Raw genomic sequence first — 15,463 nt, 5'->3', positions numbered from 1 at the left:
ATCAAAAGGAGGAGAACAAAAGGGAAGATATTTTTTTCTTGAAAAAAAAAAATAGAAGAACCACCTGGAAAAGAAAACAGAGTGAAACTGAAGTAAATAATAGTGGAGACACCAATCTTCCACCTTTAGAAGTTTTATAATATTGCTCAGTTAGTCTGAATACAGTCAGAGATTTCGGAACCAAATTCACTCACAGACAAAAAAGAGGGAGGGAGGAAAAAGGACAGTAGAGAAAAATTTAGACAGGGAGAGGCTTGGTACTTATACTATGAAAAAGCGTTTGGAGAGTTATTTTGAACACCTTCAAAAAGAAATAGCTGAAGAGTGGTTTGATTCATTAAAAAAAAATAAAATCAGAGTTTTAAGTCATCTGCCTTAAGGCTCAGAATTGAGAAAGGAATCATCTTTCCTGGTCTAATGATTTCCTTTTGCCATCTGGTGGAAATGGGGTGGAATGACGAGTTTTAGGAATGGAATGTACACAACTTGAGATTTTAATTTTTTTAAAATTTGCTCTTTCTTTATGTCAATTAAAAGAATCCGGTATAATGAATAAAATGGCATGTCAGATACATAGCACAGTAGATTCAAAGCCTGTCAAGCTACAGAATTTAACTAAATTACACAGACTAATACTGCCTCTACCATTAGCTCACACGCACAAAAAAAAGGAAAAAAAAAATCGCTGCTTTTTTTCCATTGACTAAGACCAGAGCTGCTCAAAACTGCCCACCTGCTTACAGAACGGAAGAAATGGAGTTTTTCAAAATATTGGGGTTTGAGTGCCCTCCTGTGTTCAAGTGGCAAATTGCAAAGTTAATGGAAAGACTTTTTTTTCCTTTCTTTCAAAAATGCAGTATTGTCCACCAAAAACATTGTAGTATCATGGTGTTTGCTTCCTTTAAGAGAACTCCAAAGTATCTACACTTGTTTTCTTAGTTAGCTAGGCAGTTTGTTTTGCTTGCTTTTGCTAGATACTCAAAGTTTGTTTTAAACAGATTCTGAGATTTGAATTTCCCCATTTATTCCAAATGGGGAATGATTATGTAATTACTTGTGCAAAAGTCAAGCTAAAAGTTTTGTAATAAAAATATATCCATCTAATCATTTTAATATGTAAGATTTAATTGTTGAAAGATTTGAAGTAAACTTCATGTACTCTGATCAGTGGTTTTGACAAGTTTATAGATGAAATAAAGCAATAGAAATGAGGTAATAAATGAAGCAATAGACTGAATAATATGCCTTTTCAGTACATATGAAAGCACATATGAAAGGAAATTCAGTACATGAGAAAGGAGCTTCCCAAAAGCTAGGACAGGGGCAAATAGCCACTCCGAGCATTTCAACCGAAGTGCAAAAACTCTGCAGATTCAAAGAGATAAGAAGGAGGATTTATAAAAGGAAATGTCAGGGGCCCCTGGCCCTCATTCTGAGACATCAGAACAAATCTAGTTGCTGTGCTCTCAAGTTGGGAACCAAAAGTTAGTGACCACTTTTGACAGTCATCTCCATTCTTCAGTGCTGTGTCTGAAGACACGGTTCCCCACACCGGCAGAGGGGATGATGAGAGCAAGGAAGGAGGATGGGGTCTCAGCCCAAACCCAAGCCAGCCATGAATGATGCATCTGTATATCATGTTGCTTTATTTTTTTGTGTATCACAACTTATTGGTCATTTTTCAGTGAGCTTCAGTTAAGTAATTTACATTTTCTGCTAATTTAATTTTTTTCATACAGGTTAATCTACCTTTGACCTTGTATATTATTTTTAAGCTACACACAGGTACTTGGGCAATTTAAAAAAGTAAACAGCAGAGTCTCAGTAAATTTATGGTGCACTGGTAATCAGTCTCATCAATAATGTCTAGAAAAGTATCAAAAGGTTCAGCTCACTTGACTAAGATGAAAAGAGTATTGGAGGGGAAAGGCTGGAAGACATGGAAGCAAACATCCTTGAGAGGAAATTCAAGTGTGATAGGTTTACCTTTAAAAACAATCTACTATAGATTACAGTCTGTTATAGCTGGTGAGAGAGTGTGCATGTCTTCTAATGCTACTCTCGTAAACCCATAAAGACAGAGTACTAGAGGTTTTTCACCCCCAGGACATATATATGAATCTTTATGGTTTGTGTTTTATATTTTGTTTCTTGGGAACTGGGTATTAATATTTCACAAAATATGGTATAAAAAGGGGGTGAAAGGGAACTCAGTCCTCAAATTAACTTGCTTTTGAAAATCTAATGTTAAAATACTGGTTCTGTTTATAGTGCATGGCATCTCAGATATTTTAGCAGAAAGCTAAAAATGAGGCACGTGAAAGACTTGCATTAATTTTCTCAGGAGGTGGCTCAAGATCTTAGTAGTTATTTGTAGTGTTTAATAAATATCATACTCTTTCCTCTTTTCTTTCTTCCAGTTTGCAGCTCAGAACCTGAAAATGTTCAGTCTGATCCAAAGAATTATACTAGTCTTCTCATTACATGGGAAAGACCTCGGGTTGTATATGACACCACAATTGAGAGATTTGCTGTCTTTTATCAACAGTTGGATGGAGAAGACCAGACTAAGCATGAGTTTCTGACAGATGGGTATCAGGACTTGGTAACTGTAAACTCTTCAAGTTTCGTACAAAGGGGTGATGGCAAAGCACTCACTGTTAATTATCTTAAGGGATTAAACAGTAGCTGGGAGCTGATTCAATAAAAAAAATTACTTCTTTGGCTGCAGCTCACAGAAGCTGTACTTCATTTTTTGGCTGTGAAGCCACAAAGACAATTAAAAAAAAAAAAGCCTCTCTAGCGCAGAAGAGAGAAAGCTTTTGCAGATTGCTGTTCTGATTCGCCTATGCTATCCCCAAAAGTTTATGACCGTGTCAGCCTGAGCTCCTTAGCCAGAAAACCCTTAGTCAATTAATAGCGATCTGTACTTCATTGCTCACTGATGTGCAAAGAATGACCTACACAAGCAACTAATAAGATTCAGTACAATCATACTGCTATAAATATTAAGTTACTGATTACAGTCTCATGGTATTTTACTAATGTGATCTGTTCCTCTAACCCTCTTTAAAGACTCATAACTTATCAGAGATAATGTTACCTAAACTAGCGTTCAGCATTAAATAATTAATAGTTTGGTATCCATGTAAAAATTCACAAGATTTTTTTTGAAGTTGACTGAAAAACATTTGTGACAATAAAATATAAAAAGCATAGAGTCCTAGAAGAAAGGAGCTTTATGGTTCATATGAAAAATGTGTTATGAAAAAAATAACATTTCAAAAGATTTGATACTTATTTGCAAGTAAATGATTAAACATGGTTTTTCTTTTAGGGGGCTATTCTAAATAATCTGCTGCCCAATACAAGTTATGTTCTTCAGATAGTTGCTGTTTGCTCTAATGGTCTATATGGAAAATACAGTGACCAAGTCATTGTTGATATGCCTTTAGAGGACCCAGGTAAGTGGTCTTTTGAGCTTAGTGATCACTTTTAGCTGAAAATCTGTATTTGAAGAAGTAGTTTGTTTGCAAACCAGTTAAAATGCGTGACTATCAAAATATGCTAAAATGAAATTTCAAAATCGCTGCAGTTAACCTTCAGCATGTTCTTTGCTACTGATATTTTACATGATGTAATTCTCCATTCCTTGTAAACATTACCTATGAAAGATTGCATGTTAATTTTTTTTAACTCTAAGAATATTCTGAAAAACACCTACCTGATTTCAAATCTCACAAGTGTATCTTTTAGCAATATAATGTGGGGAAATAAAACCATGTTTGGTATTATTTCTCTATGGTTCAAGCATCCTCCCAAAATTAATCCACACAGCCAAAGTATTAAGGAAACAAGTAATGCAACTCAATATGACTTATAAGACTGTATCAATTGATTTTGAAATTTGATTTCTTATGATTACTTGGAGTTTGATTTCAAAGGACTTGCGGTGATGGAATTCCCTTGCTTCTTAATGCTGCCTTGCAAAAAATCAAAAGGCCTAACAAACAAATCTTACTGATTTCACAGCCAGATTTACTTCTTCCGCCTGCTGGTAAACATGAAATAACTTGAAACTATAGCATGAAGTTTGATCTTGTCCTTAATAATTCCTTAAATTCTGTGGAAGTTTTAGCATCAGACCCAGTTCTTATCAAAGTGAGTGAGAGCTGTGTTTTTAATTAAGAACCCTGTAATTAATCATAGGAAAAAATCAAAGACCTTCTGATCACGCGAGAAACCATTTTTTATCTAAGGGCCTGGATTATTGTTGTTTATTTATGGAATCTGCAAGTTCAGTTTTACACTTCATTAAGTCTGTTTAGCTACAGCAAAGTCCTTAGCAATGTTGTGATATACTTCGGAAAACAGGTCAGTTTTTCATTTCAAGGGAACCACATTCATTTACAGTGAGAAAGAATATGATTCTCCACAACCTCTACCACATGAATTATGAACTAATAATGGTAATAGGCTTATAATAGTGCATTTTTGTCTGAAGGAGGGGGACGCAGGTTCAGGTCTAGTACATATAAATGTCAATAAACATTTAACTTGTCTTTCAAACACAAAGTGTTAAGAAGAATGCATTTTTGGAGTCTTATGCTAATATCTACCAGAATTTTCCTATATCTCTTCAGTTTTCTGAGAAGTCCACGACAAGGTTCTGACATTCTGCTTGACATTTCACTTTTCTGCTTATCCTTTATCTACCTCTTAGATACTATATTCCTCCACTTCCTTTCCAGAATTTGCTGATTTTGTGTTTGAAGATTTTCTCAGATGAGATTTCATCCACATACCCCCACATCCATTTCTACATGGAATGACAAATAAGCAGCGTAGTGTTGTCATTATTAAACAATAGTCAGTTCAACAAATCAAATTGGTGCAGTGCTGCCATCACAGCTTTAAAAGCTCAGAAAACAGACTTTGCAACAAGAAAATCCAATGTAGGTAATATCTATAGGATAACCCACCTTACTACTACTGTTGTATGCCTGCTATAAGGGTCAGTGAGACTTGGTTGCTGCACACACCACCCTGCTGTGTGCCATGGCTCCTTTTGGAAGGAAATGTGGATGCAGAGGCAGGGAGGGAGACAGGAGCACTCTGGAGCTGGGTAACCACGGAGCCAGCACTGCAGGCAGCACTGCGCAGCGCACCTGAGGTGTGAGCAAATATTGCCGGGGAACAAACTCAGCAAGAGGACGGGGGGGCATTTGGCAGTCTGCAGCTGGCTAGCAGCGTAGGTAGAGCCACTGATCACAGCATCCCTGTTGTACTTATGCTGAAGTCAGCGGTGGCTTTGCATTCATTTCACCAGAAGGGAGAGTGAGGGCCTTGCTTTGGAAATATGTACTGGAAAACTCATGTCACCTTCCAGTATATCAGCAGTAATTTCTCTGAGATTTGTATTCTCAGACAAGAGAATTTGGTGCAATAAATGTTATATTTAGCAGTTCTGAGTAAAGGTTTGATATTCTCATGCCTTTTTACACAGACACACCACTAATTTCTTTTTGTTAAAGAAATGAGAAAATACAGTGCAAGGATACCTAGGAGGCATAACCATGTAAAGGTATATCTATATGAACAGGTTAGCGTAACTATGAAAATGGTATTTTTGTGGTTTCTGTCATTTGAACACTTAAATACGTCTCCTTAATGTTGCATTAAAGCAGATTAATGTATATAAGTATATTCTTATCCTGAGTTTTCTTGTTTTTAAATAAAGCATTGTAAAGAGGAGAGTTACATAATCTGCATATCAAAACTGCATAAATACCTGGGGTTTTTTTCAAATGTCAGGCAGTTCTGAAAATTTGTAATAGCTTCAGGTCTACCTAAGGTTTTTCCTTTAGTTTTCCAAAAGCTTCAAAATTGAGGAAGATTATTTCAGGTCAAATTAAGTGTTTCAAGGATATTTTAAATTAAAAAAAATAATAATAAAAAGAGTTTATAAATAAAAATGAAATACCAAAATGAATATATTGCATGTTTCAGAAAAACTGGGATGCTTCCTATCTGCAATGAACATAAAGTTACTAAATGTACTTTGTGTTCTTTTATTTTGACACTTCCACAGCGGTACCTCTGAAAGCATTGGATGAGGACAATTCAGGAAAAATCCCTCCCATGTAATTAGTAGTATGATTACTATGGGTGTACATTGCTCTATAAATAAGTTTTATAGATGCTGTCTCAACCGTTGATATAATTTTAAAATATGAAAAAAACTTCCATTCATTTCTAATATTAATGTTTATTTGCATACTTACTTTTACTAATTATTTACGTCTGAATTAACTGTTGCAAATATTGCAAATATTTTCATTTTTAATATTGCAAATATTAAACAACAGAGATATGAGAATGTAGATATCTAATGAGAAAGATTTGTTCAGAGCAACTTCCTGGTTACTACTATAACATCAAATCGGTTTTGTGATCTGCTTTATAGATCTTGAGGCAAAAGGGGATTTCTTGGAGCTCCTGCTTGTGAATTTATGAAAGAAAAGTTATCTTCACCATGAAGACATGAAATAAAATTGACTCACATAAAGCATAAGCTAAAACTTTCATTTTCAAGAATTACTCTGAGTAAGCCAGTTTAATTAAGATGAAATTCACTGCAATCACCTCCAGATCAATTAATCTTCATGTTAAGAGCTAAAGTGAGGCATGAGTCATGCGGAAGCATTAGATGGGCCCTTTTCCGGGAAGAATTCTGCCCTTGGCTGGAGTGGCCACTTGTAATGAGGGAAGTTGCAGTACACTGTGCAACACAAATCTGGTGTTCAAAAAACTCACGACCATTGTTTTAGCCTTTTCCTTTTGAGATGCTTGGAAGAGAGAGTGTTTCTCATGCCTTCTCCCTACCCTGTCTGGGTGCCTCCCATATGTGGTTAGTGAGGGCTCTGCAGGCTCCGCGTGATCCACAGACCAGGTTTAAACCCTCTCGTTCTCGGCAGTGCTTTGTAGGAGGAAGGACCTCTTTTGGGCCATGCTCTCTGCCTCAGTTTGTGGGAGCCTCAGGAGCTCTGATATGACGTTGGGCAAATGATCATAGTTGAGACCTCTGCTCTTTGCGTTTTTCGTAAACTGTTCAGAGTGGCAGCCTTTCATCTTGTGACATAGTGCGTGTGCACGTTAAAATTGTTTCCAGTTAGTTTCCATTTAGTAAAAGTCACTGGGTGCCCTAAGTGATGTAGCTACACAACCTCCATTGAAAATTAAGGGAATCATATACATAGTGTTTTAGTCAGCTTTGATAAAAGTCCAACCTTTATTTACCAATTTTTCATTTGCTATTAGAATTGGGTTTTGAATAACTATCTGAATGTGTGCTTTGACTCTCTAGGTAACATCTGTATAGCTCTGAAAGTTCTGCAGTAGTTTGTTGTGTAGTTAATACCGGTGTTACTTACATGCTTTTGCTGACACAGGAAATGAAAAATAAGAATATATCTCTCCTCTCATCTTCCTTTGTGTAGACTTCAGTTGGTGTTTATCAAAAAAAAACATGCTGGGATACGGCTCTCAAATGCTGTCTCCTGCATGGCAGCTCATGCTGTCAGCAATGCTTTGTGAGGGTCTAACTATGCAATTTCTTTGTAACTTGTCTTCGTGATTTTTCTCCTAAAAAACACTAAGCATATCTTAAATGTTTCATTTAGGGGATGCTTTTTTCTAATTTTGTACTGATAAATGTAGAAATCAGAAAACTAATTTAATCAGAAGAAACAGGCTTTACTTTTGTTCTTGCCGTGCCATTTATTACATAAGACAGTACAGAAATGAAAACAGTTTTATGTTGTGCACGTTATTCTACAATTACAAATCAGATTGTTTTAAGAGATTTTTTTAAAGATTTGCGTTGCACATAAATCTCGTTACCTTTTTTGTCTTTGTTCTATCGTTTCTTCATCTGTCATTAAAATGGACTATGAAAAGACCTCTACAAAACTTTCTAACTGATGATTTAATTATTTCATTTTAAAATGTAAGCTATAGAATAAGCTATGTGGTTCCAGAAAAAATAAACAAGCTTGTTCATCAACCTACATCAATGGGTTGTTTTTTGGAGGGTGCGGTTCTTCTTGGTTGGGGGATGTTAGCAGATTTCTGTAATCTCCCGTCAAACCAAAAACTCAGCAACAGGATTAACAGAACTTCTATAAGTGTGTGTCTCTAACGCTTTTGACAGATACATTTTCTGTGACCAAGTAAATTTAAATAGGCTTTGTAAAACGCCTAAACACTAAGATTTAGTGTTGTTCGTATACATTTTTTGTATATATTTATATGTATGTTAATGCCTCTCCATGGAGAAAACAGCAAGAAACTGCAGTTTTCTGCTGGTGGAATTTGAGAGCACATACCCTACTGTATACTCCAGCATAATCAGCACATTTTATTTTTCTGACTGAGTCTGATTAAAGCTCCACTCAAGAATAGTGACCACAGAAAGAATGGATTGAATTTTTCTGCATTAAAAACATTTTTCAGAGAAGTCTATTGAGTACCTAATACATGATATGGGTCTACTCTGGGAAGACGTTCAAACTAATGTCTACAATATTTGATATATACCATTGAGAAGCCAGGGAATGTCATTATCTCCTCCACCCCTTCCTCCCCTCCACTCCCCTCCCCACCCTGCCCCGGAGCCTCCTAGGCTTCCAGGAGTCAGAGGTAAGACAATTTTTCTCTATCTTGTTAATGAAAGGTTAATTCGGTACTTGGTAATTCAGAAATGTTTGCTACAAAAGAACAATTTATGAAGATTTTGTGCAGCATTGTTTAGTCAAAATTTGTTTGCATGCTATAATCCACAAATAAAACTATATGAGCTTGTTAGTTCGATAAACTTTATCTAGTGTATGTTGCATATAATACATGTCTCAATTTGTTTTGAAAGGAAGATACGGACAGACCAAAGAGAATACAAATTAAGTCATAGATCCCCATCCGACTTTGCAGAGATAAGCCGTATAAAGATATATCCAACTTTATACTAGTGTATTGAGGAAACTTCATTTGGGAATTGTGGAGGAAATGCAGACATGGGGCTCTGTGTGATGCTGCTGTTAGAATCGCTCCCCAGGCTAAGAGACTGGCATTTTTGCTTAGTGCAAATCAGCCCTCAGAATACGTGCTAGCACTGGTGTACAGACAGAGCGCTAGAACATTGCTCAGGAGACAGCCTTAGAAAGATTCAGAAAGAGAGTAGACCTTTCTGTGGACCAAAGGAGCAGTAAGATGAGTGAATGCTGTGGAAGGAGTGTTAGATTTCATCACTGGAGGCCTATGCCAGTTCCTACCAGAGATTTGTAGGTTTCTTGCAGCCTGCTTTGAAGCCTCTCTTGCTGACCACCATCAGAAGTACAATATTGGATTTGGCCAAAAAGACAGAGAGAAAGAAGGTGAGAGACTACCTCTGAACTTAGAGAGAAGGATTTTCACCTGGGCTGTAGGAGATTCATTTCTTGATCCTGCTTGAACGTTATTTATGAAAAGTGGGGAGGCCTCCAAAGCCTTTAGAGTAGTTCTTCACAGAGCGCCCAGTACCTGTTTATTAGGGACTTTTTGTGGAATGTGATACAACTGGGTTCATGTCCTTACATTAAATCAAGTGGAGTGGGAGTCTGTAAAAGGCTTTAAGCACTGGACTCTGGGAAAAGCGAGTCTCTGTGGTCTTCCCTGACGGAGGCAGGCAACCTACTGCATGCTGAATATGATGGCATGGCTGTTGCGCTAGTACCTACCTCCAAGTCTGGGTGTACAAGTGAGGAATTTGCTGTATGAAAATTACAGAACAGATCATTTTACAATAATATCTTCAGAGCTTTCAGATTAAATGTAGAGAAATAGTTGATTCCCAGACTTGCTTTTTTTCTCTCTTCTGTATTTCTGCATTAAACTGTACTTTCTCATAGAAAACGTTCTCATAAACTTGGTTCTCCCTGGCCAGGATGTGGTACCTCAGTGCAGATCCAGCATGTGCTGCAGCATCAAATTAGATAGAGCCAGGCAAAATTGTTGTGGCTGAACGTGTCCTGTCTAGATGAGCATTGCTACCCTTAGAGCTAGTCCTCAACCCAGGTGGTTGGCCACTTCTCCACACACAATCCTATAAAACATTTTAGACTGGGTCTCAATGAACGTATTAACTAATCAGTTGAGTCCTTGCAGAATTAATAATTCTGTGAATTTAAAATGTTGGATGATACGGTGTGTATTTTTGTTTTATAGAGGCTGACCTCATTCCTGAACTGAGTGAAACTGAAGAATATGAGGTATAGCATTCATTTACTTTTAAGAGAGTATTTCAGATACATACATTTCAACTAAATTGAATTGATACTCTGTGAAAATTTACAAAACTATGTCACCAACTGAATGTATTATCTGCATTTATATATACATACATATACATGCATATACAGCCTTCTCTTTCTGCTATATTTCTCCCTAGATAACTTTAGAAATACCTCGCTATTTAGTTCTCTGGAGCTGGAGATACATGGAGAAGTAAGGGATATCTCGGGATATGCCTAAATATTTTGAAAGTGGGACATCAAGTTACTGTCACCTCTGAGTGGAGTCTGACAAAATTATTCATTTAGCAGAATCAAAGCTGTCACCCAGTGTTGGGCTTTTTAGTTTGTTTAAAGAGCAGTCTGACTTGGGCTTGCTTATGATGGTCTTAGCATGTAGTAAACTAAAGTAAGGGAGGAAGGGAGTTGTGCTGAAGAGTGAGATTCATGTGCGTCTGCTATCAGGGTGCTATCGGTTGAATTTAACAGTTATTCCAAAATTCCTGGAGGGTCGTTTACTTCTTGAACTCAAGTTAGACTTTACAGTATAACTCTATTTTACACAGTTTTGGATGTTTTTATGATAACCTCTGCAGACTTCATATTTGGTAACTAGGTTTCTGGTATCCCAGCAAGGAAAGAGGTGAAAATATCACAATGAAGTTTTTAACGGTCTCTAATACTGATTTTACAACATGGGCAGTTCCTTCAATAAGACCTACATTTGTATCAAGTAATCCCTCAGAATTTTTATTTTATAGTTTTGATCTATTACCACAATATTCTCACTGAGCAGCAAGTCCTTGTTAGTTAAATTGACAGCCTGTGCTTACCTGTCTACCTATTTATCCTCCCTTGTATTTGTGGACGCTGAGTAACCAATAGTACAGTTATTTCTCTGTTGATGTAAGCTGCGTGTCTAGATTATTATATTGCATCTGTCAGGACAATAACTGAGTGCCAGTGAATGTCAATTGATTTTTACTTGAACCAAGAAAGTTTAAAAGTGCAGGCATTGCCCTACAGAAAGCAGATTTACAGAAAGCAGATTTTCAGAAACAAGGGCCTGTCCAGTCCAGTCCAGGTTTGAGGACACACAGTCTAGATGCTGCTGCCCCTACATTTTAGGTATTTAGCCCTTGGGATGAAATCCAAACCTGAGAGTCATGTCTGAGGTACCTTATATTGTGTGAGTGCAGTAGAGGTTCCTGATACAAAAAAGGGACTGCAGTGTGAAGCACGGCTCTAGCCTTGTGGTTAAAGCCCTCACTCTGGTGAGACTGGATAAAAGCTAACAACTCCTGTTAGCTGAGTGCCCCAGTTAATATTTTACTCAGCAGTGCTTCATCTTGGGCACTTTCTTTCAAAGGCTGTTGATTTTACATTCCCCTCTCTGCTGTGCCCTGTTCACTTCAGTGCAGGAGTGAGAGATCTACTCAGCCTAAAATATAGTGGAAACTGAGGATTTCTTAGACCGATAACTGTGTCCCAGTCTCCTATATTCTGGGTGTTTTCTCTCAACATTATGCCTCTGAATAAAAACAGGTGGGTATTGCCACCACATCACCAAGCCAGATATTCAAAAGGAAAAGGAGTTGCAACTGTATTTTGCGAGAGGCTCTGTCCTGCTGGTGTCTCTTAGGGCTATGTATGCCTATCAAATCAAGTCCCTTCAGAAACTGAATGTGCCCCTCATTCTAGTTTGCAGAGTTGTGCTTGGACAGGTTTGGTTCTGGTGCAGTTCTAGATGGGGGCACAGCACAGAGCTGCGGGCGCTGCTGTGTCTAGGTCAAAACAAAAATGCCTGCTGAGCAAGTTAGATGTTTCCACATTACGTTGTTTGATTTGGGACAGGGAAAGTTGGAGAGGGGACGAAAAGATTTGAACTTAGATCCCCAAGGACTGCCTAAATTCCGATTGTATTTAGGCATGTAATTTTTTTTTCTCTTTTTGGATCTGTCCTTAGAAGTCCAAACTCTAACACAGATTTTTCACAAAGTATCATTATTCATGTTCAGCAAACAAAGGGTCATAACAGGGACTAGGTGGTATCACTCACAACACTTGTGAAACTACATGTTACAGTCATGCTGACCATCCTGAAATCTTCTTTTCCAGAAAACTCTGAAGATTCAGCAGATTTGAGGACAGGTCATAAATATTTTTTACAAATTCTGTTACTATGACAATTTAATCAACATCAGGATATTAGTGCAAATCTCTAAGACATTCTGATAGCAAAACCATTTTTTCATTGATGTGTACTGCCTATATGCATTTTATTGGGAAAGAGGTAGAGCTTTTTAATAACATAAATAAATACTATGAGTGCTTCTTGTCTCTCAAACAGAGTAAAAGTGACACAATATTTAAGAAGTTGTTGTGACACAGGATTTTTTTGTTTGTGTTGCAAATAAGTAATATTTTTAAGATAGATGAGGGTACCTGTTCTTGCAGCTAAATATTTTGCTTTAAGACCAGCAGTCTTCTCAAGTGTTGTCTTATTTTGCCTCTCTTGTTCTTATGGAGCCAGGAAAATGCATTATTGCAGTTCTTGTTTTCGTTTGTGTACCGTGTCTGTAAACATTTTTAATTGTCTTCGGCTATGATATTTTTTCAAAGGATGAAGTTGATGAAAAGGAAACAGAGGTGGATGAAGAAACTGCAGTGATTCCTAGCACTGACAGTGCAATAAACCAAATGAGGAAAGATTTCCAGGTGACTACATCCAGCTACAGTCAAGAAAAAATGGGGACAAACCCCAGTGAAGCTAAAGCAAATAGATACTTAACAAGAGAAGAATTGCATGGTAAGGATGATGTTTTCAAAGCAGTTTATTACCCTACTTCTCCACCTGTTAGTGAAATTTCTGAAGAAGAGGAAGATCCTTTTTTGGAATCCCGAACAATTACTGGAATTCCTCCTCAACTCATTGTCTCCACCAAAGGCATAGAAGAAGAATACATATACCTTTCTTCAGGCACTGAACCAACAAGAATAACCACTGCTGGCCATAGTGACGAAGATTTCTTATTGTCTCCTTTTAAACCTCATCAGGAATCTGATGACTTTTGGAGTTCAGTTGTTACCACTTCTTCAGCACAGCTGGTTACAGAGGAGAGGTCCCAAGAAGACACCCTTCCTTCAGGAAGCCCAGATACAAGCATGCATGATGTTCTTTCCCAAGGCTCCATTAAGTCTGTTTCAGAAGGTGTAGCACCCTCAAGCTCTGATGAGCCTCCAAAGCATACTTCTTCCGCTGATGGAAATTTATCATTTCGTAATGCTACGGATCTGGCAACTCAATCTGTTGATACATCGGATAGCAGGCAATTATCTTATGTAGAGGGATTAAAGCCAGCTACAGTGCCCTATCCCAGGAGCCCAGTGATTTCACAAGACACTTCAGATGCGGATTTAGAATTGCCACATTATTCTACCTTTGCTTTCTCCTCTGCTGAATTATCACCTCACTCTATCTCTTCAAGCTCTGGAGAATATGGTTCTGCTTCTGCTGCCAGTGAGGTACTCTCTCAGACAACTCAACCAGTCTATAATGGTGAGATACCTCTTCAACCTTCCTACAGTAGTGAAGTGTTTCCTCTAGTCACCCCTTTATTGTTTGACTCTCAGATGCTCGACACTACCCCTGCTACATCAGATAGTGATGTGACCTTGCATGCTACACCTGTATTTCCCAGTGTTGATGTGTCATTTGAACCCACCCTGTCTTCCTATGATGATGTACCTTTGCTTACATTTTCCTCTGCTTCCTCCAGTAGTAACATGTTTCACCGTTTGTATACAGTTTCTCAAATGTTTCCACAAAGTGCTACTCCAGCTGTTGCAAGTGATAAGGTGTCCCTGCATGCTTCTTTGACATTGGCAGAGGGTGATACATTAATACAGCCAAGCCTTGCTCAATATGCTGATGTGGTGTCACATCAGACTACTCATGCTGCTTCAGAGACACTGATATTTGGTCATAATAGAACTCACATATTTTCTCAAGTTGAACCATCCAGCAGTGATTTAAATATGCATGTACTATCTACAATGTCTGAACTTCCTTATGCTTTGTCTAGCAATGTGGGCTCCCTCCAAAGCTTTACTGTTTCCTATGACTCCACAGAATTTGTGCATGATTCTGTTGACGTATTTCGTCAAGATCCTTTATTTAGCAGCTATAACAATGTACTGGTGCATAAACCTTCTTCTGTAATGTCACAAGCTGATACTTTGCTGCAGCCTACACGCTCTCTATCTAGTGATGTGGATTGGTCTGAAGCATACTCTGGTAGTGAGTCCCTTTTGCCTGATACAGATACGTTGACAGTACTTAACGTTTCTTCCTCTGATTCTGTAGATGAAATTACGTATGAATCATCTGGGTTTAGTGATGTTAATAAGATGCTTCAAAAAGGTGATGTTATATATGGAGATGAGAGAGAACTGCAAATTTCCTCTTCTTTAAGTGAAATGGCTTCCAATGCTGAAAGTAAAGTGATTCCTGAACTTTCTACATCCGTTTCTAATAATGATGTAATTAAGCAGAATACGTCTCTGCAAGAAAGCCCACTTCCTGTTTCTAGCACAAAGGGAATCCTTCCAGTCTCTCTTGCTTTTCCCACTACTAAGATATTTGATCATGATATTAGTAAACTTACAGAAAATCACCTTTCCGTTCAGCCTTTGCATGTTACAACTCCAGCCTTTGATGACACTTTGCTTAAACCTATGCTTAGTGCAAGCTCAGATCAAGCTCTCTCTGCCCCTGCTTATAGCAAAATGTTATCCTCGACTCAGCCGTACTTTTATGAGACCTCAGCTACATTAAATAACGAAGCGTTACTGCAGTCCTCCTTCCAATCTTCTGGCAATGGCACTCTGCTTAACACGGCTGCGGTTGTGCCTAGTGATCCAATATTGGCTGAAAGCTCCAGGGTTCATAAAGATAGTTCTACATTTGACCAAATATTGCATCAAATGGCGCCAGGTTCTGCTACAACTGAAACCATCCTGCATTCTGCATCTGCACCTTCCGTTGCTGATATGTTGTCAAACACTTTTAGTAAGCCCACAACGTCACTTCAAGGTTTATCTGTTTCTTATGCAAGTGAGGAATATGTTTCATCCAG

General features: G+C 37.9%; 1 protein-coding gene across 1 annotated transcript in view; it reads left to right on the top strand.

The window, feature by feature from the left end:
- Positions 1-15,463, top strand: part of PTPRZ1 (protein tyrosine phosphatase, receptor-type, Z polypeptide 1) — a 66,573-nt gene that overhangs the window by 14,666 nt on the left and 36,444 nt on the right. Inside the window, exons 7-10 of the mRNA XM_009332274.1 lie at positions 2,421-2,605; positions 3,338-3,464; positions 10,261-10,304; positions 12,948-13,884. Coding sequence (XP_009330549.1) covers positions 2,421-2,605; positions 3,338-3,464; positions 10,261-10,304; positions 12,948-13,884 — 1,293 coding nt within the window. The remainder of the gene's footprint in view (positions 1-2,420; positions 2,606-3,337; positions 3,465-10,260; positions 10,305-12,947; positions 13,885-15,463) is intronic.

This window comes from Pygoscelis adeliae, unplaced genomic scaffold (assembly GCF_000699105.1).
Source record: "Pygoscelis adeliae isolate BGI_AS28 unplaced genomic scaffold, ASM69910v1 Scaffold9, whole genome shotgun sequence".
NCBI lineage: Eukaryota > Metazoa > Chordata > Aves > Sphenisciformes > Spheniscidae > Pygoscelis > Pygoscelis adeliae.
This window is presented reverse-complemented; position numbering and strand designations above follow the sequence as displayed.